This window comes from Drosophila mauritiana, chromosome 2R (assembly GCF_004382145.1).
Source record: "Drosophila mauritiana strain mau12 chromosome 2R, ASM438214v1, whole genome shotgun sequence".
NCBI lineage: Eukaryota > Metazoa > Arthropoda > Insecta > Diptera > Drosophilidae > Drosophila > Drosophila mauritiana.
The window spans coordinates 10,054,030-10,080,662 of record NC_046668.1 but is presented as its reverse complement, the minus strand read 5'-3'; the positions used below and the strand labels follow the sequence as shown (position 1 = coordinate 10,080,662).

The following is a 26,633-nucleotide window of genomic DNA, read 5'->3' as shown; positions in this document are numbered from 1 at the left end:
TATATACACCTCTATATATATGTATTATGTAAAGGCTTTACAATGCAGACTAATATATTTACATCATATGTACGTGTGTAGTTTTGCAAACAAAAAGTAATAACAAAAGTGAAATTAACAAAAATTAATATTGCAAAACACAAAAATATGACATTTTAAACTGAGAAACGTTTAACATAAATAATATTTTAAATATCAAAAAGGGACAATGTGTTTTATTTTACTGTAATACATAGGTAATCTTGCTAACATACAACTTAATCGAAGTACAAAATATTTTTATTTGAAGGTAAGGTAAGTAACCTTTTATCAAATTTGTTTTCATTTTGGCTAAAATATTCACAAAGATTTAACTTATTCTGTGCTCAAAATATGACATCCTTACTATCCTATTCCTATTCTAACAAATCCAAATTATAAATATTTAAATATAGTTTTTCTTCTGCTCAATTAACCAATATAATTTTGAAAAAGTTTCTTTTCAACATGCTTTCGTGTCATACAGCCCTAACACCGAAGCTCACTGGGATTTTCACCACACCGCGATAGGGTCACACTGACCCGCCCACAGCTGGTCTGGTCTCACAGTCTCACCTCACAGTTGTTTTGTTGGGAAAGAAAATAAACAATAATTTAGCTAGTGTTGTGCGCGAACCAAAAGTGGAAATTATGCGAATCTCGACAGCGAAAAGGCAACGCGATGCTGGTAATGAATGTGTAGGCGTGCGTTTTCCCGATTTTCCAGCTTATCGGCACTCGCCGTGCACCTGTATTGGCATTTCCACCGATTTTCTTGCCTGTGGAGCTGCAATGGCGACCAAGTTGAGAACGATCAATTCCGCTAAATAGAAAGAGCAATCAAGGATAAAGAGCAGTGTTTAGAGAGAGAGGAGAGCGAATCGGAAAGAGCGCGGGTGCAGTCGAAAATAGCGAAAAAGAACCGTTCCAACCGTCACAGAAGAGTTCATAAATGGCGAATAAGAGTGCGAAAGGCCAATGAAAGTTGGCAATCAGTGGTTATATAAAAAATATATATGCAAATCGGGTGCCACGAAATGCAGGTTTGCAAAAATCGAAAATAAATCAATGATATAGACGCAAAGTCCAGGAAAAAGAAGAAGCAGCAGCAACACAGCTGAGTGCGTGTGTGTCAACGCTGATTGCTTGCAAGTGTGTTTGTGTGTGTGTGTTTGATTGTGTGCTCCGAGCAAGTGAAATCAATAATATTTGCAGCCGCAAGCAATTAATAAAAACTGCAATAATGTCAAAAAATCTAATTGAGGCAACAAATTAGCAAAGCCAAAAAAGCAGGCTGCACTGCGAGAAAATTGTGCCTTTCCACGGATCTTCTGCTGCAAAGCGAAAGATGGTAAGTTAGTCGGCCATTTTATTGCATTCTTCTCATCTCTCTTCTTCGCGAATTGCCGCGTACCACTAACTATAATTTATATTAATTATTAAATTTTAAAGTTTCCTTACTGAAACGGAGCTTTTAACTGAAAGCAAAGCGGGAAAACTAAAAACTTATTTACACAATTACAATTTACACTAAATAAAATAGAAAGATTTGCCTAACATTAGAATTGTTGGTATAAATAAACCAAACATGCTTTAGATATGATGTCTTGGAGCTTTAAAGCTGTAGTGTCAGGTTGTTATTACGTTTACCAAATGTAGACTGTTAATTTGACCTTTCCCATATTTGTTCTTAGTGTATCTGTGTGTCTCCATGTGTGCATACATACTTTGTTGATTAACTTTATGGCCAAAGTAAATGATTTGAATTCACGTTTCACTGCCTCTGGTTCAATACTTATTTGCTGTCTCTTACTTTCCCCCACCCCTACCATCTCTTAATCAGCTGTGCCATGGGCTTGTGTGTGTGTGTGTGTGTGGGAATGAGAAAGAGAGCGCAAGCAAAGAAACGGTTACCGACGACTTTGCTGTATCCTTGAATTCGTCTCGTTTCGCTTTGTTTCCTATTCCTTTTTTGCGCAAAAGAAACGGACAACAAAGGAAATCACATTAAAAACGGTTGACAGTTTGAGTTTTCCTCCTCATCCATATTGATTTAATATTTTGCATTGATTTGTTTAAATGATTGATTTGTTTAAAATGATTTGTTTAAAGGCGGACTGCTTACATAAGCAATTAGCTGCTGGGCCTTAGCTGCCAAGTGCGCATTGCATCCGCAAAATCTTGGCAGACAGGTTAAAGATGTTGCTCTCTAAGCGGACTAACGGTTGTCGACGCCCTGTCATTTCCCCTTTTCGTTGGCGGCCATTTTAATCAAAGGCTAAGCGAAGAGGAGGTGGGAAAAGGGTGAAATAGATACCTGTCATTCTAATAACATTAAAGCTTTGTAAAAAATTAGCTACATTATCTTAGCCAATTAGCTTTGAAAATTAATCATACTATATGTAAATATATAAAAGAAAAAGACACGTGATGCATAATATGTAAATATGAATGCATATGAAACATCTATGTATGTACATAAATAACTACATATAGCTATGTATGTACATATATAACTACATATGGGTATGTATGTACATATTTCATGATACTTGCATATAACACTTTATTCGTTATCCATATAATTAAAAACATTTTTATTGATCATAATTAAGGAAAATAAATTACAAATTAGAGACACAAAAACACAAATGTGAAATTTAAGAATTTTTTTGTAGGGAAGTAAGACTTACATACATATGTATGTACAATCTGTATGTATATGTGTAAACACAATTGAATAACATTTAAATAACAGAGATTTGACTTATACCCGCATATGGATAATTCCAAATGAATCACGGGTACTGTCATAAATTATACATTGATCTGGAGAATGAAACCATGTTAGCTTGAAACCAGATTACGACGAATATCACGATGTATTTCATCACATTCAGACAAAGAAGCTCTGCTTCTTTTCCTATTAAATAGGCTCACTCACCCAAGGGAAGGACAAAGTAAAACCCCTGCGTGTCTGGTCGTTTTTATGGTTTTCCACACTGTTAATGGAAGCCGTAAGTGTGGTTTTGTAGTATACCCTGCACTCCGCTGCCGCGCAATTCCCAGTCTGAACTTTCGTCGATAAGAAGGAGTAAACCCTAGAAAAACCGCAGGCTTATCTCGCAGTCACCGAAACCCAAATGCGTTGTTTGCCTTTCTGTTTGGTAACTCCTTTCGATGTTCCACTTATTAGTAGTTAAACGTGTATATTTATGGCATGTGGTTATGTGTCGACCAGAGATAACCCGTTCGTTCCGAAATACGAAACTGGGACCACTGATAAGGTCTATCTCAGTTCCCAGTCCCTGGGGTTATTGCATTACGATTCAGGGTCGTATATCACATTAGGTCTTGGGCTGATAACGAAAGAACATTTCCTCACTTAACGGCCCATTGTTGGATTGCCCGCTTCTTTCAATGAGTTTCAATGAACATATCCTGGATCTTTTTATTGGGCACCATATAAACTGGGCATCCCAATAAAGATATTACACACTTCTGAAATCGCAACTTATCATATAATATAATTATGTTTTAAATAAAAAAAGTTAAGTAATTAAAATAATCGTTCAACTTCTTAATGGTTTATATGTATTTGAGCTAAGAATTATAATCAGGGGTTCAAGAAACCATAGGTATTTCAAGGATAAACTTTGTATATCATAAAACAAAAATCGACTTACTGAGAAAACCTTTGTTTGAGACTTTTGGAACCTGTTCCTGGATCTTAGAACGCTGCTTTCCGCGTCATTTCTTTGCCGGACTCTCTACTACGCATTATAGGTGTTCTCGAAATTCGCTCGAAGAGAATCTCGATGAGGGGGCGGGATGAGTGTGGGATGACGGGCGAAGGAGAGCGATGGAGAGCGGCAGAGAGGGAGTGAGAGAGAGTGGCTAACGCTCAGTGACCCCAACTTTTCAGCCGTTGACTTTTTCCGTTCCCGTTCCGTTGTTTTTGTTGCTGCTACCGCTCCTTCCACACTTTTGCGTTTTATTTTACGTTATTTTGTTTGTCGGGTTGAATGACTTTGGAACAACAACAAGAATAGCAAAAACAACGTGTGCCAGCCAGCAAAAAAATAAGAAAAATTAAAAGTAACAACATTTTTTGGGGGGCACTCGTCTTTCCCTCTCACCCTCTCTCTGTCTCTTGCTCGCGAGAAAACAACAGAGAGAGATGTTAAGCCAACGAACCCACCAAAATTTTCAACAGCTGATTGGTTTGGGAGGTAGAAATTTAAGAGGTTTTTTAGGGGGATGGTGTGTGTTTCGTCTGGAAAATGCAACTCCCTCTACCGAATTTTTTGATTTACTTTGTGTTTAGAATAACTCATTGTTAGAGGTGGGGGAGGGGGGGTTGTAGAAGGTCTGGAGGGGCCAGTAGCAAACAAAGCATTGTTTTGATTGATATTCGTGCAATGGCTTTGATGGAATTTGCATTTCTTTCAATTTGCCACTTTATCGCTTCAATCAAAGCAAACAAAAAAAAAATGTATAAAAACAAATCGAAATCATGTTCCATATGAGTTCTCTAAGTTGCCAACAAAAGCTTTTTGTTTAGATTTTTGTTTGCCTTCTTGCTTTCAGCGAATTTACAAAAATAAACATCATGTAGTCATCACATGATTTTGGGAATGCTGGCAAAGTTGGTGGAGCAACGGGGTCTTGAGTAGGTCGCATTTTTATTAATAATTCTATTCCCTTTAGGCAAATATAAATGCTATACCTACTTGCGTCATGGCACCCATATGTATTCAATCTCCATTTTTATTTAACAAATCATAACAAAAACCATTTTTGTACCCATTCGTTCTATTCTTTAAGAAATATGACGAAATTTATGTTATTTGTTTAGTAAGTGGGTGCTATCTCGACCAGGCAATTAACTATTACTAACTTGATTTGATAGTCTTCAATTATTCAAGGACCCCACCATTCCAAATGTCTGGCTGTCAAATGCGGCAGATAACCGAAAACGCTGGGTCATTGGCCGTCTATATATTGTTGGGGCCACCGTCACCCCGTTTTTCCAATCACTCCCACAATCACCTCCCAATATGGCCGCCACACTTGGCTTTGATGTCGCAGCTGTCTGCGCTCTCAACCTTAAACTTTCCGCTTTTCCGTGGAAAGCTCATTACAGTGGCACCTCGTTCGCCAGTTGTCCCCTAACCCCACGATCCCCCCACCAACTTTTCTCCCCTCATCGCTCACCTGACGAGTCAATCACAGTCACGTGTGGGCCATATAACAAGAACAGCTGTGTTGGTGCGCCGGAAAACACGAAGGAAAACACACGGCAAGCAGACACAAAGAGCAAAAATACCGGAAAGTAGACAATGCCAAGGGTTGAACAGTGGTTGTTCGCTGCAATGGAAATCACATATGTATGGTATGGAATTTCCATACCTCGAAAATAATCCTTACCCATAAAAACACTAAACTTCTAAACGTTTTCCTGTAGTTTTTTATTTACACAAGTTATTATTAAAGAATATTCACTGTACAATGCACACGCGTTACATGAACTGCCTCCAGCCGTTCTTGTGTAAGTGCCTCGTCTGCCTTGAGTTTATATTTGCTCGCAATCAATCCAAGGTTTTTCCAAGGGTTTAAAAACTCGAAACTTTTCATTTGCGTTCTTTGCAATTTTACAATTGCTGGGACGGCAAAACGCCCTATAAGTTATGGTAAACAAATCAACACATGCGGACTTTCTTAAAGATTGAAACAATGTATAAGCAATGCAGTGCACAGTGATGCCTCGTTTATGTGAACATTCGTGAAGGTGAACTATGAAATTATAATTCAAAAAGAAATTCCCTCATTTCTACATATGGTGATGATTTCTAGTATGATGATACAATAAATTTAGCAATTAAATTAAGAGAGGATGAGTATGAATTTCAATTGAGCTCGTTTCATTTAATTTCAACAAATATTATAATCACTTGGTTCGTTCACAGCAGCGCGTACTGTAATTTTGTTAGTTGGGTTTTGTTTTCTTCTTTCGCGTTTGGCTGGCTTGCTTTCATAAGGTTTTTAACCGTTTTATTATCAAAACAGCTGATCGACGCAATTAAATGTGTGTTTGTGTCTGTGTGTTGAAAACAACTGCGCACATAAAGTAAAGAGCGGAAGAGAGAGGGATAGAGTTAGCCCTTTTCTCAGAGAGATAGAAAGAGAGACTACGCAGAAACAAGCTTGGAAAACATTTTAATTCGGTAAAAGTATTAGTGAAAAAATTAACAATTAACTTAAACTATTCCATACATGCTCATTCGCACACTTGCACGTCTCTCGCATTCCATCTTAATGAAAATTAAGCGAAGAAAGCCAGACGTCAATCAGTGGAACTTTTCAAGCTTTGAAGCCAGCGAGTAGAAAAAAGCGAAATAAGGGGTCAGCAAAAAAAAGAAAAAACCCCAAAAGAAAAAGAAAAAAAAACATTTAGGCTCAAGGGCTTTTGTGATCTCATCTTCATTTATGTAAAGCGCCCTCTGGCGATATTTTGTGCGTGGAAAATTTTTGGTCTTCAGCATGACTTTCCATAAGAAGAAGAGAGAAGGGAGTACAAACTACCTGTAACTGAAGTTCCCTTTAAATTTATTTCACTTGCACGAGATAAAAGGGAAGTGGCAAAGAAAACAGTAAATATTTGTCTTGAACTTGTTATCTGGGGTTGGGAAAAAAACAGGAGACGTCTGGCTCACAGACGAGAAAAAAAGCCAGAGAATCTATTGATCGATAGAGCTGCTAATCGGTCCACGAGGTTTCTCCATTAATTATTGACGTCACTTGGCAAGCGTTATGTAATAGGAATAAGATAAAGATTTTGAAGGGGATCATGTTTTAGGATACATTTGTTTCAATTAATAAACGGTTTTTTCAAGGTCCAAAAAAATGTGTCACGATCATTCAAAACTAAATATTTACAAACAAATTTTGGGAAGATATGATTTTGAAATGTGTCAACGCAAAAGAAAATGTATTACTACCATCGGTTTCTTCTTTGTCTGGATGAAGGGGGTCAACAGCAGTTCTTGTTTTCCTGTTTGGCCAGGATGGCGGCGAGTGGTGTGGAGTAGAGTGGAGTGAGGAGAATCCCAGAGCCCAGACTTTTTCGTCTGGTCTTCGCTTTCGCATTGGTGTGTCTGGGCATTTCTTTGTCTGGCAGCCTGCCGCCTGCTTCTTTGTTGTCGCCGTGTATCTGAGTATTTGAGTTTGAGTATCTGGAGAGTATCCTTCGGTTGCAGCAAGTTGGGTTACTCGAGTTCACTTCTTCGCTTTTTCTGCAGACGGACGACTGACAACTATCTGTGGACATAGCGATTGTGTCCGCGGCGGCTACAGTGGCCAACGGTTAAGAGAAACTCTGGACATGCCAGTCAACTTTGTATGCTGGTTGTGTGCCAGCGATATCGCTTTCAGGCATTAATCAATCTAAGATGGTTAAAAGGTTTTCAAAAGAAAAGCTTGAAGCATCGTATTAATTTAAATAAAGTACATATTAACCATCTAATTAGTAATTAAAAATCCAGTTAGTTGTTATTAATAATAATATCATAAAACAATTGTTATTTGTTTGATGTTCCTCTTTTGTTTATAACAGAAAGACCAACTTGTGGCAAATCTTTTGAAACAATATCAAGTACAAATCATATCAGCATGTTGAGAAGAGCACAGCAGCATTCAAAATGTACGGGCGTGTGGGTACCGTTGATAAGATTCGCATCGCAGCAGAACGGAGGAAATGAAAGACAAAGATAGGCAGAGCGAGAGAGAGTGAGAGGGAGAGCAGGCAAACATAAGTTCTGAATGTTGTTGCTGTTGTCTGGGTCGCTGACGATTTTTGGGGCCTGCTATGTACGGATATATGTATGTATAATCGCACATATACATATATACACTGAAAGCGCATGCGTTTTTGTTGTTTTTTGGCGCTCCACGCCTGTTCCGCTTCTTCAAGAAATCTGCCAACAAGTACCCGAGTTGTGTGCATGCATATATATTATATATAGCTATGTGTATATATCTGTACATACATACGAACGAACGCTATTTTCGTACATAAGGCAAAACAACACTCGACAACATGGCATCTCGAACATATGGAAACGGGTTCTCTGTCTGTCTTTTTCTCTTTTTGTTTAATCTACGCGCATGTGTGTGTGTGTGTCCGTGTTTCGTGTATTTGTGAGTGGCTTTTGTTATTGAATCGCTATCGCAACAACATTTGCTCTTGCCCCACTAAATTAAAAAAGGGTTTCACAAAAGCAAGCCAAATAAATAATGGTAGAAGGTTTCGTAACAATCAAATAACATTGTGATTAAAAACAGATAACATGCCAACATAACAATCTATCTGTTTTGTTTCATGCTTAAAACTACTTTATGTAATGTTTTTCATCCCACCTAATCACTTAATAGGCAATTAAGTTCGCATTCACGACTGTTCACTGTACTTTGCAGTTGTCGATCTGTGGCTTACCTATTTACTGGGCTTATCATATGGGTTTATTTATTTTTTTCGCGTTTTGCCTCGGTGTTGGTGAGCTCCATATGATTTTTGTGTACATTTTTGGCCTGCGCAACAGCAACATGTTGCCACTGGGCTGGCCAGCAACATGTTGCCGCACAAATAAACCCACAAAAACTACTGGCCAAATGTACGACGTAGTTTTCCCCGCCACCGCGAGGGGGTGCACATACATATCTATATCTCTAGCCACACAGTATATACACACACGTACATAGTATATACATAAACAAAGCGCTGGCTGGCTGGCTGCTCAGCTGTTTTAGAAAGTTGCCGTCAGCAGCAGCGAACGGTTCGCAGCGCTTGGCTCCTCCGCTCATTTTTTCGATTCATTTCATTTCGAGACGTCGAAGCGAACACACGCGTCACAAGTCACCGCGTACAGAAAGAAGTACAGAAGAGCAAAGAATAAAAAAAAACTCGAGAGCTGCAGGAATACAAATTCTACCCAATAAAATATATTTTTTCCCAGTGTGCGCGCGCGTGTGTGAGTGAAGTGCAGAGACGCTCCGAAAAGAAAAGCAAAAAAAATACGACAAAATAAAGGCCAAAAAATCTAAGCAAACAAGTTTGTTTGGCTAATATTAAACGCGTTTACCTGCGAAACACGAAATACACACATAACGCGCTGTTCACGAGCGTTGAGAATTCAAATGCAGCTAAGCGAACGCCCAAAAATATGTGGCCACTGCCATTTAATCAGCCTCAGGACTAGAAGCCAATTAATCCAACAAAATCAAAGGCGACACAAATCCGCATCGGTTAATACCTAAAACATGAACTAGTAACAACCACTTGAGTGTTTTCCAATCTGCAAATTCGGCCCGCATTAAATCATTAGGAAATTGGGAAGTTTTCGAAAAGTTTTTAAAGCTGCACAAAAAAAAAAAACAAAAAAAGGTTGGTGCTCAAAAAACCAAAATAATTGTATGGCTTTAGCTGCCTGCCAAGTTAGTTGTTTGCCCATCTCTGTGTTTGTGGCCACTCAGCTGGTTAGCTGCGCATGTGTTGGTGACGTAATGCCCCAGCACACGCCACTAACACTTGTGCAGCGCAATTGGCGAGGCTCCGCAGCCCCCATCCCCATCCACATTTCCAACCCCCATCAACCCACACAGTTGGCAATAATTGAAGATCGCTCACAATGACAGTGGGGCGTCCGTAAAAGGAATTTTCAGTCGCAATTTCTTAGAGAAGACCTTGACCACTCAAATTAATATAGTACAATTTACAGATTAACATTTTCCTCCTTTTAAAATATTTCAGAATATTAAAAAATAGAAATAAGTACGCGTAATCTGTTTAAAATAACCTAAAACCCTTTAAGATTAAAGCCTTGAACTAAATGCAAATGTTACCATATTGCTGTTAACTGGATTTTCTAAACCCATTTCTATTGCGTAATAATGCATTCATTTGGTGAAATACTTGAGTAAGGTTTTATTTATTTCAGTCATTTTAGAAAATCTTCTTCGAAAAGTTGTACAAAGTTGTGCTTAGGGAACGGGGCCTGTGGCTGGTCACTTGTGTAGGTGAAGCACTTTGGGAGACTATGCGACGCCCCCTTCGATGTTATTTGACACACACCCATACATACGCACACACACACACGGCAGCACACATAATTTACCGAAAAGGCAATTCAAATCATGCTCTCTGGCCCCCCTGTTCCTTGCCCTCTCCCTCTCTTTCCCCCTTCCTATCGCTATCTCTATCTTTCCACTCCCTGAAATGTGGTTTTTGTGTGTTGTAAAGTCAGGAAAACTACTCGAGTTTTTTTTTCTTTTTTAATATAATTGACACACATTTTCTAATTGTGGCGTTGCATTTGCTGTGTGTCAACACTTTGGTTGCTGCTTTGCATGGGGCACTTACTATGTATCCACTCTGCTTTTGAACTTCTTTATGCGTCTCTCCCCCATGTAACCTGTTTGACTCAATCAGCTGTGCGGAAACAAAGGCAAATGACAACAGGCAGAGATCATGAAATCATGTAACAGAAAGCTAAACGAGCTCAAAGAATAAAATGCGCAATACTTTAAACCACCCACGTGTCTGGGTTTGTTAGATCAAATCTATAAAAAGAAGGAAGGGGGAATATGTGATGATTATAAATTATTATTACTTAAATATAATACAATTAGTTTCTTAATTTTTGAAAATAATTGTTTTAAAAATGAATAAATTACCTATGTAAGTTATTATTTAGTTTTTTAATTCCACTTATCGAGTGATCACTTTAGAAATAAAGGTCACTTTAAAAGCAATACAAAGAATTGAAACAGAACAGTAAATTGACAAACTTTCACTATCTGTGAACCTGCCTTTTATATAAGTGAAAGTGTTTATTTCTTCGTTTTTTGGCAGATAAGCAAAAAAAACGAAAATAGCCAGGTCAAAATAAAGGAAAAACAAATAGCACCAGCTGTTCTTCTTGAAAAATTGAACTTTGGTTAAAGTTTTGCTGCGGTTTTTACACGTACACTCGACCAATTTATATCAATTCAGATAGGGCAAAAAAAAAGTATGTACATAAATGAAATGTAACGAACTCGGACCCTCGCACACACACACACATGCATACATTTGTCATAGTAATTTTATACGTGCGCAGTTGAAATGTAAATGAACGAGGGAGAGGGAATTATTGGGTTAGGGGGCGTCAGAAAGAGAGGCAGGAAAAAGAAGTGGAGTTGGAAAAATATCAAGTGAATAAGGTGGCGAGCGAGGGAGAGGGAAGATCATGCGGATGGGGGTTAAAGGAAGGCATTAACACGTCTTGCGGTCATTTGCTTTTCGAGCGAATAAGTGCGTGTGTTCTTTTTACGTTTTGCTCTCGATTTGCAAGAAATATTTTGGCTAAAAATAAAAACGTGCTCGTCCTGTTCTGGCTGGCTCCCTCTCCATCCAGCCCTCTGCCTCTCTTTCGCCCACTCCAGCTGCTGGCCCCAACTCCCCATGGGTGCGAGCGAGACGCGCTCACGTGCTCTCGCATTACACACACTCGCTCACCCACTCACACACACGTGGAGGAAGAAGAGCACCATAACTGGACTGCGTTTGTTTACATTTTTGCTTTGTTTTTGCCTTATTGTTTTTGCCCACTTTGATTTTGCGCCCGTGTTTTTATTTTTATTTACTGCGCACATGTGAGCATCAGCATGGCAATGTGGGTGTGGGTGGGGGAGAGAGCGTGAATGAAGAGAGGGGTGGAAAGAGGGAGAGCAGAAATACCTCAACTTTATTTGTTGTGTAAGATAATCAGGGTGCCTCACTTCCCGTAAAAATAAGCATTCTCAATGTTACATTTCCTCCTTAATTAGTATTTATTTTATTGCAAAGGAATTTCCTTTTCTAATCTATTTTCTATTTATCTTTTCGTTTCAGCAAAAAAAAGCAAAGAATAATGGAATTTTAACAAAGTTTTGAAAGGTAAGTGAAGGGGCGATTTATAAAAATAAACTCGCTTTTTGATATGATAACAATTTAAGTATCGGGTTTAAAATGGTCATAATAATGCAATTTGCATTTATTGCGCATATTATTAAAGTCTTTAGAGTAACCTAACTAACCTATTTGAAACTTAGGATAGTTTGGTACATTCAAACTTTTTGAAGTTTTAACCCTATATCATGTAATTCTCTATCGTGTGACCATGCTGATAAGCCGTGTGTAACCCAACAATGTGTTCTTTGTGCCGTTCGTAGGAGAAACAGCGATAGATAGAGAGGATGAGGATGGCTGATAAATGGGGTGGGCTACATGTAACCCACAAAGGTGCGGCCCCCTAGAAAACACAAAAAAAAAACTAAAGCTCGCTCAGCTGTGAAGGCTTATGATTGGGAGGGTCACCAACACATGAGTGTTCAAACACGCACACACACACACAGAAAATGGGCTTTTGTAAGGTCGACATCGAGGTCAATCAGTGTTTGGAACAGCGATTGTCTTGAAGTCTTCCTGGGAAATGAAAATTGAATAAGACATACAGACACATACAGGGAAAATCCCTTGTAATAAAATACATAATTAATGATATTCACACAGCTGTTTGCATAGATTCCGAATAAAGCTCTTACCAATTTAACTTTAAATGTAATAAAGAAATAACTGAAGTACTATTAAAGCTTAATTTCATTTCCATGCTTTTAATAGTTACTTTTTAGGTTAATAAGCCTTGAAAAATGCATTAAAAAACATCGGTTTTAAGATGTTTCTGACTTATCTCGACTGCATCTCAACAAATTTGTTGCGACTTCCGTTTAAGATGACACATTTCCAACTTAACGAACTTCTGCTGCTAACGAGTATAAGTATAATTAACTTTTTACGGTGACGCATTCGCCAGGATGACTAAAGGGAAACAAAATCATATGAGATGATGTTGAAAGCAATAAAAAAAGTCGTTTTCTTTGTCTGTGGCTTTCGTTGCACTCACGTGTTAACTTTTCTTTTTTTTTTTTTTGTTTCATAATGCCGAAAAGGGGACGCCGAAATGGAAACCTCAAAAACAAACGAAAGGCAAACGGAACTTGTTTTTCCGAAAAGTTGCAACATAACAATTTTCCAACTCGCTGTCGTTTTTCGTTTTCTTATCTGCTTTGAACTGGTTTTTTGTTGTGTGCAGCGCCCCTGGCGGTGGTTTTCGTTACCTGCCTTTCACTCCGCTTGGCGCGCCTTCAAAATTTGTTATCCGTTCGATTTCTATACCCTCACAGATAGTGTATCTATCAGTTTGTTTTTCCCATGATATGCATTTTAGATAGGCTGCTCTCTATATATGAAAAATTCATGAAAAATGCATATTTTTTGTTACTAGAAAGTGCAGTTGTTCAAAATAATTGCATAAAAATTTATTATAATTTTGTACGTATATGAATATTGTAGTACTATTTCTGGCACAAGAAAAGTGAGTATTTTATTTTATATTTCATCCAGAGCAGGGTATACCATAAAAAGTAAAGTTTGGCTTTTCATTTCCCGCATTCGTTTTCCTTCTGCCATTCGCCTCGCCTGCATTTTCCGCTTGGTAATCAAATTTTGTAATGTGCGTCAAAAAAACAAAATAAGGGAAATACACGCAATAATAAATGGGAAAAAATCAAACGAAACGAAAATGTGCAATAAATAAATAATTCAAGCAAGACAATCTACGTACGAACACAAGTGCAGCGCGCACGTTGCAAAATCAAAAAGCATGCCAAGGACGTTGGCTGAGCTAAATGAAATTAGTCCAACAATGCGCCCCCTGCCCCACCAGATTTTCCGCCCCTCCGCACCCCCCTCTTTCGGCCTGCTCTCGATCGCTTTGCCAAGCACAAGAAGTGATCACAATTATCAACAAAGAGTGGCAGTCGAGGGGGGGAAAAGGTGGAACGACTAAGACTAGCATATGACAAACCTTTTTCGATCAACTTAATTGCTGTGGCTCTTACGTCTGTTTTTTTTGCTTAAAGTGCAATTATTTTAGCTGGCATTAAAGATTTCCTAGTGCAATTAGTTACAAGGCTACTATCTACTGAAAATTGCCTCAATTAGTTGTTTTCTTTCACTTTTGCCAACAAAAATATTTTGCTTTTACAGTCGAGATACTTATGTATTATTTTATTTATCTAAAATTAATTACACTAACTTAAATTCGAATTTAACATTATACATATATTTCAGAAGAGTATTTTTTAACAATAATGTTATCCTCTGTTTTCATTACATAATTAAAATTTGTCATATTATTATACAATGACATCTGGTGTCAAAAATAATAAATATTTCCCCACGTGTCCCATGCGATTTTCCACGTTTGTCATTTTCCGACATTTCCTCGAACATCTTAGCGCGTTTTTCGTCCAACTGCGTCATCGAGTATAATTTCCATTTTCGGGTGGCAAGCGAATTTTCCGCCGTTTTTCGCCTGCGCGATGTAAATGATAATGGCCAGCTGAAAGGGAGGGAAACTGAAACGAAATTGGCTATAATGTAATCGAAATATTATTAAACTCGCCGTTCCGTTCGCTTGTCCCCATTTCCATACGGGTTTTCACGTTTGTATGGGTTGTCTATTGTGGGCCAAGAGTATTTTATATAGTATATATGTAGCTATATAAACGCGAGTGTGCCATAAACAAAACTCAACACACCCACACACACGCACAGCAAACATTGCAAAGCAATACAAAAATCAGATGTTTTCTAATACAAACACAGAGAGAGGCCAAAAGCTCTCGCTCTCTTGCTCTCTTCTCTTTGCCTTTAAGATGTCAGTATTTACCGACTTTTTTTCATTATTGCTTAGCTCGTTGTGTAAATACTTTTGACCACCTCTGTATTGTGTATGCAGGTCAAGAAGAAACGCAAAAACAAAAGCAAAAGTAAAGACAAACATGTTTACCCAAGAGAGCGCGCGCTCTCCCAATCTCTCTCTCTAGCAACATGTTGCACGCGACAAATGCCATACATGTGCACCACTTGCATATCTGCCTCTTAAGTTGGTTTTGTATTTCTATTCGCGATTCTGCTGTTGCCAAGCAAAGTTTTAGAAAAAAAATCAAGAAACACATAAATAGAATGGCAAAACGCATGATGAGTTCGTGTAGCAAACACAGATTTTACTCTATCCAAAAAAAAAAAATATAAATATTTATTTAATTTTTATAAAGCATTTTTATTTGCTTCAGTTTCAGCCTTTACTCTTTGATTCTATTATACATGTCTAATATTTTTAAGTTTTAAATAAAACCAGTAGGTTCTGCATTTGTAAATAACTAACATTTTTAAAAATCGAGTTTAAAATAGATATAAGTAAATATATGAACATTTTATTTTGTAGTGCATCTCCGTAGAAGGCGCCGCAGAACGACCTTCAAATTCTCACACAGATACACACACACACACCAGTGCGCTGCTGTTGCGAAGCTTGGCTCAATGACGTCACACGCTAGCAACATGTTGTTGCTAAGCTGTCGACCCGTGTGAATTTGTTGGTGCCGAAAGAGGGGGGTGTTGGGGGTGTTTGATGCATTGTGCATTGCCAAACGGCTGACATGTTGCTCCTAACTGGGTCTCCGGTTAAGTAACGACCTGGTTTCCAACTCTGCTCGTTTTTTCTCGCTTATCTGTGTGCATGTGTGTTGCGTTTGGTGCGGTGCACATGATGATTTCAGGCCAAAATGGGGCCGTGTCAGTGTGTCGCAGTTAAGCAATTGGCCAAGAGAATTGTGCTGGTCTTTTGTTGCTTCCGCACCGGAAGGATAAACCAAAGTAAACCATGTCAGGGGTACATAGTGTCCAGTACATAGCCGACGGACCTTGGGGATTCGATTCAAGTTGAGGGTGCTGCTTTCGCCATTCGACCTTCGCCACTTGCAGTGGGTGGCGGTGGGCTGGAATCTGCCAGCTGCATCTGTTGCTGGGCGTATTTATAGAGCAGCCTTGCGGATTTCGCAAGGAAGTCAAGGATACATTACCATAAGTCTGCCAACCTAGTTTTATGCAACCCAGTTCAATTCTAGTTAAAGCTGCAAATTAGGCAAGTTAAAGCCTCTAAAAATCAATGCAGGTTTCCCATAAGAAATCACTTTCATTGGTTAAATATGCTAATATCCTATATATATTCTATATATATATACATATATCCTATTTCCATTGACTATACATCATTATTACATCAGCCGTTGTACATCTTTTATAAATTTCTCGTTTATTTTTCCAGTGTACTTCTGGTGCAAGAAGCAGCAGCAGCAAAAGCTAGCGGAATCGGATTCGGAACCGGAATTAGCATCAGATCCAGCGGACAGGCAACCAACCGACCGACCATGATACCGACAAGCGTCACCAATTCGCCGCCGCCAGCGGGATTGGGCCAGAATGGAGCATCTGCCTCCTTGGGCTCGGCTACTGCGGCGGCCGGAGGAGGGATGCTGTCCGGCTTGGGTATGGTGGGTGTCTCGGGATGTGGGTCGGCAGGAACAGGAGCTCAGAACAACTACAGTTCCGTTGTGCTCGGCTTGGCCTCGCTGATCCTCGAGGGCAGACCCATTGCCGACGATGAGTACCAGCAGCAGACGGTGGGAGTAGTCGGTTCGGGATCAGCAGCAGGATCTGGGGGAGGACGCCTCTCGCCACGACCCTCCACCTCCAGGGCGGCCATCAACATCACAACGAATCCCTATGGTTCCATGGGAGGATCGGAAAATAGAGCCGTCAATGGAAGTGGTTCGACCGGGTCGCCCAGCAGTAGTAGTTCGCTAACCCACCAGCGATGGACACAGAAGCTCTGCCAGCTGCGTCAGATTTCGCCGGCTGCCCAGACGATGAGCGCCGAACCGGAGTTGGTTTCTTTGGCCATCAATGATCTCAACAAGGATCATGGCGACTATGAAATTGTGCGACGTGTCATGCTCAATCGAGCTGGTGGAACGGGTCTGGTTAGCAGTGCCGGCGGTGGAACCAACAATTCCAGTGCCGCCAGTTCGCCGGGCTCCAATTCATCGGACAACATTCTCCACTCGCTGCAATCGCTGGCCACCACCTGCTTAAGAGGTGGACCTGCCTTGGCACCGCCACCACCAGTTGAGTCAAGACCTCTGAATCTCGGCTTTCATTGGTCGGGCTTGGGGGGATCCGGTGGCCGAGGATTGGGATTTGGAGGAGCAGCAGCAAGCATTAGCACCACACCAACAACAACGGCAACTGCCACTGCCAGCAGCGGAGCAAGCAGCTCCGCATCGCGGCCCAAACACGGGCCGCACTGTGATCAGTTCCTCAGGAAGATGGGTCTGGCCAAGGGCGAGATGCCATCCGAGGCTGAGGAGCACATCTGTGATATGTCCTACGTGAATATGACCGTAAGTCGATGCTAATTAATGACTTCCTTGGTATATGCCTATTTTAATCTTATATCCCTTTTTAGTGCAACCGTTGGCGGGCGTATTGCATGAAAATGGAGGCCATCCTGGCCAGACGCGAGCCCGTTTGCATCGAGGTCTACCTGGGTCCCGTGAGCCACAAGCTCTTGCTGGAGCAGTGGATCATATGCGGCAAGGAGAAGTAAGACATGAAGGAATACCTTTATCTTTAAATGTCTAACGTCATCTTCCTCCTATTAAAGAGTTCCTCCACCCACGATGACGTTGCCTTCGCTGTGCAGCGCCATTCGGAGTCAGCTGTACTTCTCCCAGATAGTCGCCTGGTGTGATCTCCTTCGCAAATGTGATCCATCGGTGTACGACAGTGGTCGCGTCATCTTCTCCAATTGCGGCAACAATGCAGGAGATTTGGCCACCAGCTATACAACATGCGGTGGGCAGAAGAGACCACGTCTTAACATCTTCTACCGGATCAAGCAGCACACCATCAATAGCAATAGTGGGCTACACCACGAGGATGGCTTCAGTGCCAAGGCCAATGTGCACAATTTTCCCAACGTCAACGTTTCGGAGAACTACAGCATCTCCGTAAGCGTGCGCAGTTTGCCCAGGATTAATGGTGGCCTGCCGCATGTGGAGCCATTGCCTCCTAGTCCAGCTCCACGAAGCTTGAGGCCCTGCGGAGGAGATCCGGCTAGTACGCCCACCGGAGGCGGTGGACTTCATGCTGCCACGCCGACTGGCCTGGGAGCCAGGACTAGTGCCCTCACCCCAACGACAACGGCTGGCAGCTCCAACTGTGATAATGGAAAACCAGGAATGGGACAGGTATTGGACGAACTCGATGGGGACTCGAGTTTGAGCCATCGGGAGAGGCAGCTGCAAAAGTATCGCAAGCGAATGCAGCGTAGGGACAAGAAGAGGGAGAGGAAAGCTACACCCGAACGGGAAAATAGTCGGCAACAATCCGAGGAACCAATGGATGAGGGCGAGGAGTCACAGACGCAGTCTCAGACGTCGTCGGAAACCCAATCCCTTGCCTTGACATTGCAGCAGCCAAGGCGCATAGCCATGATCTCCACGGGCACGCAGACCTCTCTAAGTAGTTGCCAGCAATGTGGCAGTGAGAAGACTCTTCTCTGTCTCAGTTGTACGGGTGGAGGTGAAGCACATGGAGGATCGAACGGTGCAACCAATGGATCAGCTGAAAGATCCACAAATGGAGCATTAGATGATGGAGACGATAGCGACACCACGGCATCCGAAATGGAGGAAACTTCCTCTTGCAGCTTGAGCAGCGCTGATCTCATTGTGGGCACACCCCGCAACAACGCGGAACTCCTACTTCAGGCCATCCAACGCACGCCAAAGAACCGAGATCGAAAGCCCCATCCCGGGGTTGTGGATCAGGCTCCACTGGGAGCCGCCTGTCGTAACGCAGATCTCAATGGAGGGCAGAACAACAATCTTCTGAAGGCCACACCCGCCACCAGTGGCTGTCAAGTGTGCAAGCGCCAGAAGACCCAGCACAACTTTGCAAACGGAAAGGTTCACCAACCCACCAATGGCAAGCAGACGAGCAATGGCTATGCCAGCAAGCATCAGGAGGCGGAGAAGCAACCAGATGTTGTTCAGGTGAGTTCTTGAGACTAATCCGAAGAATACGATTTGCTAACGAAGCTATGCTTACAGAATCTCTCCACCAAGTTGACGCCCAACATCGAACGCTGCTCCCTGAATCCTGTAGAGCGCTGCAAGACTCCGCCGCCGGGAGTGGCAGACCACATAGTGGTGCAGTTCAAGACGCCGCTGAGCCAAGTGCCAGCCAAGCATCAACCGGATGCGATGGTGCCGCTGCAGCAGCAACAGCTGGGCAAATCCTCACCAAAGCCAGCTCAACTCAGATTAAATTGTGGGTCCAATTTGTTGGAGAGCGAGACGCCGCCGCCTATGACATCGCCACAAATGCGAAAGGCCCTGCCCAAGGTGAACCTTACAACGATCTTCTGCAGTTCCGCACCCATCGCCATCGGATGTCCCGCCTTCAGTTTTGATCCAGCTGCCTTGAGTCACGCCCATTCGCAGTTGCTAGCGCCGGATGTCAGCGTAACGCCGCCAGTGCAGAAATCCTTCTCTGCTCCCACATTGCCACATGCAGCTTCACTGTCCGTGTCGCCCAGGTTCTCCAAGCAAGCGTTGGCCGCCCACAAGCGGCGCTCCCGTCATTTGAGCGATCGTAGCGATCGAAGCTCGCTTGGTTCCGACGAGCAGTTGTCGGATGAGGATCTCGAATCCGGTCTATGCAGTCCAGCAGGTGGCTCGCCGTTGAAGTGTCGCGCCAGATTGGCGGCTCATTTTGGAGGACGTCCGCTGCTGGGAAATCTGGAGGAATCTCTGCTGCAGAGGAGGCTCATGCCCAAGATCGAGGTGATGGGCTTTAAGCTGCAGCTGGGAGCCTCCGGCGGATTCTGTCCCACCCAGCTGACTATCCCGGCGGTCTCTTACTTCTACGAACTGCATGGCGAGACGCTCAGCACGCCTTATTTGGTAAGTTCCTGCAAAAGCGCATCTTGAGAAGACTATGGGGGACCAAAATTACCAGTTTATGGATACCAATACTTTACTTGTTCAACTCAATAAAACTAAAAAAGATCTTCGGCAAAACACAGTCCCGGTAGCCAAAGAAAAGTTTAAATGTTAAATGCTTAAATCACTGTTTCCTTTAATTTAGTTAGGTTTCTTAGAAAAATGGAATTAAGGAATGTGGAAAATCTATTTTTGCAGTGCGAGATTCGTTTGCCGCGCAAGGGATATTCGGTTCCAAGGTCGGGCACGGTGCAGGCCACACTACTGAATCCCATGGGCACGGTGGTGCGGATGTTTGTGATACCCTACGACATGCGGGACATGCCACCGCTGCACCGCACCTTCATCCGGCAGCGCATTCTGGCCGAGGAGCTCAGCCAGGAGCAGGATGAGGGGCACAAAGTGCCGCGGAGTCCAACAGTGACTAGCACCACCAGCAAGCTGGGACACTTCATCAGCGCCGAGCAAATGAAGCGGCTGCGCTACTCCATACACCTCAGGTAAATACTTTGCAAAGATATCATCATATATCCTTCTCAACTAACTCGTTATTTGCAATCAATCCCTAGGTTCCAGACATCGCGCTCCGGACGATTGTGCCTGCATACGGACATCCGACTGCTGATCTCACGCCGCACCGATTGCGATACGGCGGCTGCACACGCGAAGGGCGTTTTGGAGGCACCCAATGAGCTGGTCACGGACACAATGATGCCCGCCGAGCCGCGCTACAGTGCGCGACAGGAGAGCGCCGGCAGGATTTAGTAGCTACTGCGAGCCCTGGGCGGCACCTTCGAGCTGCTACGCCGCCTGTGCAAGCAGCTCCAGAACAAGTGGCAGCAGCGGGAGGCCAGAGACTTCTGGCAGTGGCCCAGATACCAATTGTAGAAGGAGAAGGAGAGGAAGCAGGATGAGAAAGAGGATGATACGGAGGGCAGGTGGCGAAAGAAACTCCTGTGTGTGTGGTGGTGTGACAACAAACCAATTGCTTTACTAGATATCGTTTAATTTATACTTAAGCTTAGTTTCCTTTAATATTTTTGGTATTTCACCTCGTGCGAGGTTTTGTTCGTTTAGTTTGAATTTGAACTACTGGAAAATGTGTGCGAAAACATTGCGAAAGTAAAAATGTTAAATATGAAAGCCATCGAATCGGTCAGCCAGACGAGCGAACCAAAACTATCTGCATCCGTATCTGCAACTGCAGTTGTATCTCTATCTGTATCTTTTGGGGTCCACAATACGCGGGTCAAGCGGCGCAACTAGCAATACTATGCAATGTGAGTGTGAAAACGCAAGGGAGGTAACTACGCATATAGGGCATACATGCAGATACCACATACAATATATATATATATATTTGAATATATATTTATGTACCATAATCGTCGTGTAGCGTCAGCAATTTTAAAGGCAATTTGTGAAGGGGTTAGCGATTTGTAGTAGGTTTTTGGGAATAGAAGGATCGATCAGTTGGTGTGCGCTCATATCGATCGTTGTTGTTAGTGTGTAGTGTGTTTTAACCGCAGAAACTTAAGAATACAAACGATTTCGTTGAGTGCAAGTTTGAAATGAATTAACCCGCTAGTTTCGATTTTAATTTCGTATTTCCGTTCTGAGAGTGTTTATTAAGCGTGCCTGTGATACGATATGAGCTGCATGTGGGGGTGTTTCTAATAGTTTTTAGTTAAATACAATTGACAACTACATATTGTCGTTTTACTTTTTTTCCTGTTTACAAACTACGGATTAGTTTTACCCTATTTTGTTTTCCATATGCAATAGGTGCTTGGAGTTATTTGCACGCCATGCAATTGTCAACTTCAGGCGCATCTGTACTTCAATAATATGACTACTATACGGATCTAGATGTGTTGAATTCTAACCAAATTCTTATTTTCCAATTGATACCTGACTATAACTATTGTATAACAACGTACTACACAGCTATTAACAAATTTTCAATCTAGGTGGTATGAAAAACAAATGAAAAATTACATATAAAAAAGAGAGATAAACTCGAAACAATAAAGATATGGTCGATGGGGATATGCATTAAAACCATCGACCGAGAATCATACAATTTACTTTGTTCAATTTGTTTTAAGTAGAGAGCTTAATGTGCGCTGTCAATAGCAATTATATGTGTAACAATAACACCAATATACAATACAATGATTCAATAAAGGGAATGTGTTTATTTTGGGTAAGGTAATCAAGTTCAATCACATTGAAATTTCATTTTTAAAAGTTTATACATATTTCCATTTATATCTTTCGAAATGGAGGAAACTCATTTATTAGTCTTCCAACTGAAAGATAAAGATCCTGATTTATAGAATTCAGTGAAAAATTGTTTTATAAATCTTTCCCTTTATTTTTATTTCTTGTAGACTTTTTCAAAATCATAAAATTACCGTTACAATCTTTAAATTTTTATAGCAAGTCCATCAGCTGAGCAACGCTATAGTGTATTTTATAAAAGTACCGCTGGTATATTTTATTCCATAGTCAGCTGGTCCCACTTGGCATCGCTATCGATAAATTTGTGCGAACCTATCGGGGCTTACCTAATTTCTTAGTAAATATGCGGCCCAATTTGTTTTCCGGCGCCTCGCGGCTCTTGACTTACAGCCGGAATGGAAAACTTCTGACTCGGGGAAGAAGCACCAAGGCCACCTCCAGCAGCTTGGACTCACAGCACCAGGATGCGGCGACCACGGAGGGAGGAAGATCGGAATCCGTGGAGGAGTCCCCGGAGCAGCAGCAAAAACTACCAACCAGAGAGCCGCTGGCCAAAAACTTTTTCATCGGAGTGGTGGACAAGGAGCTGCTGGCCTATCCGGAGGTGATTCCCCGGGATGAGATGGCACAGCTGGAGAATGCTCTGTTGCCGCTGAAGAACTACTTTGTGGAGCCACGTGAAACGGAGGAAACCTCACCGGAGACCCTCCGCCAGCTGGGACTCTATGGGCTAAATGTGTCCACAGACTACGAGGGCAAAGGCTATGGCTGGAGTGCCAGTCTAATGGCCAGTGAGCCGGATTCCACGGATATCAATGTAACCCTGGGCCTGCAAACGCATCGCGTGGTCGTGGATCTTCTGAAAGAGGTGGGAACTCCGCTGCAACAGCAGAGGTATCTCCAGGACTTGGCCACTGGTAAACTGATAGGTAGCGAGGCTATATATGAGATCTCTCCACCCGAGGAGGACTACTTCAACACCCAGGCAGAGTTGTTTCCCGAAACGGGAAAGTGGCAGCTCAATGGCGAGAAATCATTCGTGATCTGCACACCCGGCGAGCGACAGCTTTTCCTGGTTCTGGCCCAAACACAACAGCCGAATGTTCCGGGAGTTTTGGGACGTGGCACCACCATCTTTCTGGTTGATTCCCAGCAGGAAGGAGTGCGCCTGGGCGAAAAGCACGCCACATTCGGTTGCCGGAAAGCGGAAATCAGGCGTGTGCACTTCGATGGCGTTAAGTTGGGAGAGGATCAGGTGGTGGGCCTACCCCACGATGGCAACCGCTACTCGGAGCAGCTGGTGCGATCCTCCCGCTTGAGGGGCAGCTTGGTGGGCGTATCGCTGGCCAAGAAACTGCTAAACGAATTGGCCCAGTACACTGTGAACACCACTCAGTGCGGAGTGCAACTGCAGTGAGTACTCTTGATTTCCTAGCTATATTTTATATACAAATATATTCACACAATTATAGGGATCTGGAGCTCACCCGCATCCACATGTCGCGAGCGATGTGCTCCGTCTACGCGATGGAGAGCATGCTCTACTTGACCGCCGGCATGCTGGACGAGTTCCGTGCCCAGGATGTGACTCTGGAGAGTGCCATAACGAAGTACTTTACCCTGCAACAGCTGTACGCCATTGCCACCCAGAATCTGGGAGTCGTGGGACCCAAGAGTCTGCTCAGCGGCGAGACCACGGAGCTGGGACTACGAGATGCAGCGCAGCTGTGCACGCAAGGTGAATCCCTGGACACCTTGGGCATGTTCATTGCCCTCACCGGATTGCAGCACGCGGGGGTAAGTTTCTTCACTTTAGATACTTGTAATGGGATTTAAAAACATGGTATTTTTTTCAGCAAGCCATGAATACGGGCGTGCGCAAGTCCAGAAATCCCCTCTTCAATCCTGGTCACATTTTTGGCAAATTCCTGGACACCAACAGCATCGACAACCCGAAGACCAAGATGCAGCTGTCGGAGCACGTGCATCCCTCCCTAGAGGCGCCTGCCCAGTGCATTGAGCTGTCGGTGGCGCGTCTCCAAATGGCCGTGGAGCTGATGTTCACCAAGCACGGCAACGCGGTGGTGGAGCGTCAAAGTGAAATGCAACGCCTGGCGGAGGTGGGCACCCTTATCTATGCCATGTGGGCCAGCGTGGCGAGGGCTTCCCGATCGTACTGCATTGGACTGCCGCTGGCGGATCATGAACTGCTCACGGCCACAGCGATTTGCTCGGAGGGCAGGGATCGCGTCCGCACCCTCTGCACGGAGATCTATGGTGGTCATTTCGTGAATAACGACAACAACCTGGTGCGACTCTCCAAGCAAGTGGCCAAGAGCAAGGGATACTTCGCCGTTCATCCGCTGACATTTAACTTCTAAGCCGAGCTGGTAGTTAAGTTTATTATTGCCTTTACGATTAAAGTGAATACTTGTTATTGATAACTACCATCTGTTTAATCTCACCATTACCTAAAGGTATTGGTTTATTTCTCATCATTTCTGGGACTCAATTTAACAATTAGTTAATTCCTCTTGATGGATAGCATCTTTAGTTAGTATGGTAGTTTTTTTTCTTGTGTTTGATGAGCTGTATTATCGGTTATTGCACTCATAAATTTAAATCCATTCATGTTGAAATTTTACTTGGTAAAAAGTATGTAAAAGATGAGCTCAAAATTGATTGAATCACATTAAAGTACCCCAACAAAATTTTAAAGAATCATAAATTTTATACTTCTAATAATGCAAGCAATATTTAGCCAAAAAAACTAAATAGAATGATTGAAACAATTTTTCAATATGTCTTAAAATAGAACAATTTTCTTCAAATCTCCCTAAGCCATTACAAAAAATCCAGCATTCTGGGAAATCAGCGTGAAATGGCTTAATCCGTTGAGTTTACCACCTGTCCGCCTTTTCCGCTGCACTGGGAATTGGATTTGCATTTCGTTTAAGTGGTTGAACTGGGCGAATTGATAAAGAATTGACAATTTGGTAAGCGGCGCAGGAAGACGGCCAAAAGCGGTGTGAGTGTGTGAGTACGCGGTCTCTTCGTTCATGAATGTGTGTGAGTGAGTGAGTGTATGTGTGTGGACAGGTGGTAAGATAGCCTGGGAACTGTACTTTCAACGTACAGTCAGTAATATCGGGTCAATCAAAATGTGGTTAAAGGTTTTGAGTAAACAAGCGCAGAATTCCTAATAATTTGGATGACTATTAAATGATTAATAGACAGAGCCGTGTGCATGTGTGCGTGTTTGTTTGTTTGTGCCCACAACTACACGGTAAGATTTGGTTTCATTTCCACTTGTTTCGCCGCCACGCTCTCGCCACTGTTAGTTAACATAGCTCTGCCAGCGACTAACATGCACTCACACTCGTGCAGCGGCAGCACGGCAGGCAGCGAAAATCGAAGAGAGTAGATTCATAAAAGAGTATCGGTTTCTCTATCGAAGCGTTCGGACGTCGAAAAGATAAAACCCAATTTAAATCTAATCCATCTGCGAGCAAATTAAACAACAATGATGATAGATTCTTAAGCGGCGCGCACATACGTGTTTAATTAATCGATTTTGATGTTTAATAAATAATACAGAAATTTGAAGTGAACTTGCAAAACTCGCGAATTGCTGGAAATTTGCGCGTGTGCGGGTGGAACAGTGACACTCGTGTGAAAATCATCGCTAAGGAAAAGGCGGATAATAAAAAGGAAAAACGCCCGCGGCGAAAATTATTCCATTGGTGTGAGTGTGCAAAAAAAAAAGAAGGAAGAAATATCAAGAGCAAAGAAGTTCGAGAAATTGCTAAAAATTAAGTGTGTTTGTGCTTGTGTGAGTGGGTGACAAATGAATGGGCAGCAAAAAGACGAGAAGTCAATCAGCGATAAGCAGTTAAAACAAACAAAAAAGGTGAGCTAAAATTTAAAGCTAAATCAAACTCATTTATATGTTATAAAAAGTGTATAAATATAAAGTTCACTGATGGAAAATTATACGTATTTCACCCCTAAAATATTCCCGTTGAGTTCAATACGACACCCCCGCCCCCTTTTATCAGCCATCACCCACTCCCCTTCCCAATTTCAACCGCAAACAAATAAAATAGGCAGAAAAACCGAAGCGGATAAAGAAGAGGAAGAAGCGAAAGAAGTAGCGTCGCCGATTTCAGTCCTTCATTCCATTTCATTTCGTTCCACATGCTTTTGCTGCCCCCTGTGTTGTTGTAGTTGTATTTGTTGTTGGTGGTGCTTTTGTTGTTCTTGCTCTTGTTCTTGTTCTTACTGTATTTCGGCGGTGACAGTGAGCGTGAGCAATGAAGGCGGCGAACGGCGAACTCTGGAAATTGCCACAAGCAGTGGCACACGACGCGGCCAACAAA

The 26,633-nt window shown here is 42.4% G+C and overlaps 3 protein-coding genes across 7 annotated transcripts in view; all 3 read left to right on the top strand.

Annotated features, from left to right (window-relative positions):
- The first annotated feature begins 576 nt into the window (after positions 1-576).
- LOC117138361 lies at positions 577-22,093 on the top strand. Its single transcript, XM_033300428.1, has 8 exons — positions 577-1,369; positions 11,948-11,992; positions 16,269-17,403; positions 17,469-17,605; positions 17,667-19,059; positions 19,117-19,971; positions 20,209-20,510; positions 20,580-22,093. Exons 3-8 carry the CDS (start codon positions 16,372-16,374, stop codon positions 20,773-20,775), a joined length of 3,915 nt encoding a protein of 1,304 aa, XP_033156319.1. The 5' UTR covers positions 577-1,369; positions 11,948-11,992; positions 16,269-16,371; the 3' UTR covers positions 20,776-22,093.
- Positions 22,094-22,540: 447 nt separating this feature from the next.
- Positions 22,541-24,698, top strand: LOC117138362 (complex I assembly factor ACAD9, mitochondrial). The gene is made up of 3 exons (XM_033300429.1): positions 22,541-23,667; positions 23,727-24,051; positions 24,111-24,698. Exons 1-3 carry the CDS (start codon positions 22,598-22,600, stop codon positions 24,633-24,635), a joined length of 1,920 nt encoding a protein of 639 aa, XP_033156320.1. The 5' UTR covers positions 22,541-22,597; the 3' UTR covers positions 24,636-24,698.
- Positions 24,699-25,699: 1,001 nt separating this feature from the next.
- Positions 25,700-26,633, top strand: part of LOC117137026 — a 38,328-nt gene continuing 37,394 nt past the window's right edge. For 4 of the 5 annotated variants that reach the window (XM_033298230.1, XM_033298229.1, XM_033298228.1 and 1 more), the window contains exon 1: positions 25,700-26,164. The gene's annotated coding sequence lies outside the window, so the exon portion shown is untranslated. The remainder of the gene's footprint in view (positions 26,165-26,633) is intronic. The other variant, XM_033298231.1, reaches the window with a different exon arrangement.

What these genes read in the sequence shown, in the direction of transcription:
- LOC117138361 (XM_033300428.1), top strand. Translation starts at nt 16,372, where the DNA reads ATGATACCGACAAGCGTCACCAATTCGCCGCCGCCAGCGGGATTGGGC. An exon ending in AGCAACCAGATGTTGTTCAG is followed by an intron (nt 19,060 to 19,116) that starts GTGAGTTCTTGA and finishes CTATGCTTACAG; the next exon opens with AATCTCTCCACCAAGTTGAC. An exon ending in CGCTACTCCATACACCTCAG is followed by an intron (nt 20,511 to 20,579) that starts GTAAATACTTTG and finishes ATCAATCCCTAG; the next exon opens with GTTCCAGACATCGCGCTCCG.
- LOC117138362 (XM_033300429.1), top strand. Translation starts at nt 22,598, where the DNA reads ATGCGGCCCAATTTGTTTTCCGGCGCCTCGCGGCTCTTGACTTACAGC. An exon ending in CAGTGCGGAGTGCAACTGCA is followed by an intron (nt 23,668 to 23,726) that starts GTGAGTACTCTT and finishes ACACAATTATAG; the next exon opens with GGATCTGGAGCTCACCCGCA. An exon ending in CCGGATTGCAGCACGCGGGG is followed by an intron (nt 24,052 to 24,110) that starts GTAAGTTTCTTC and finishes TATTTTTTTCAG; the next exon opens with CAAGCCATGAATACGGGCGT.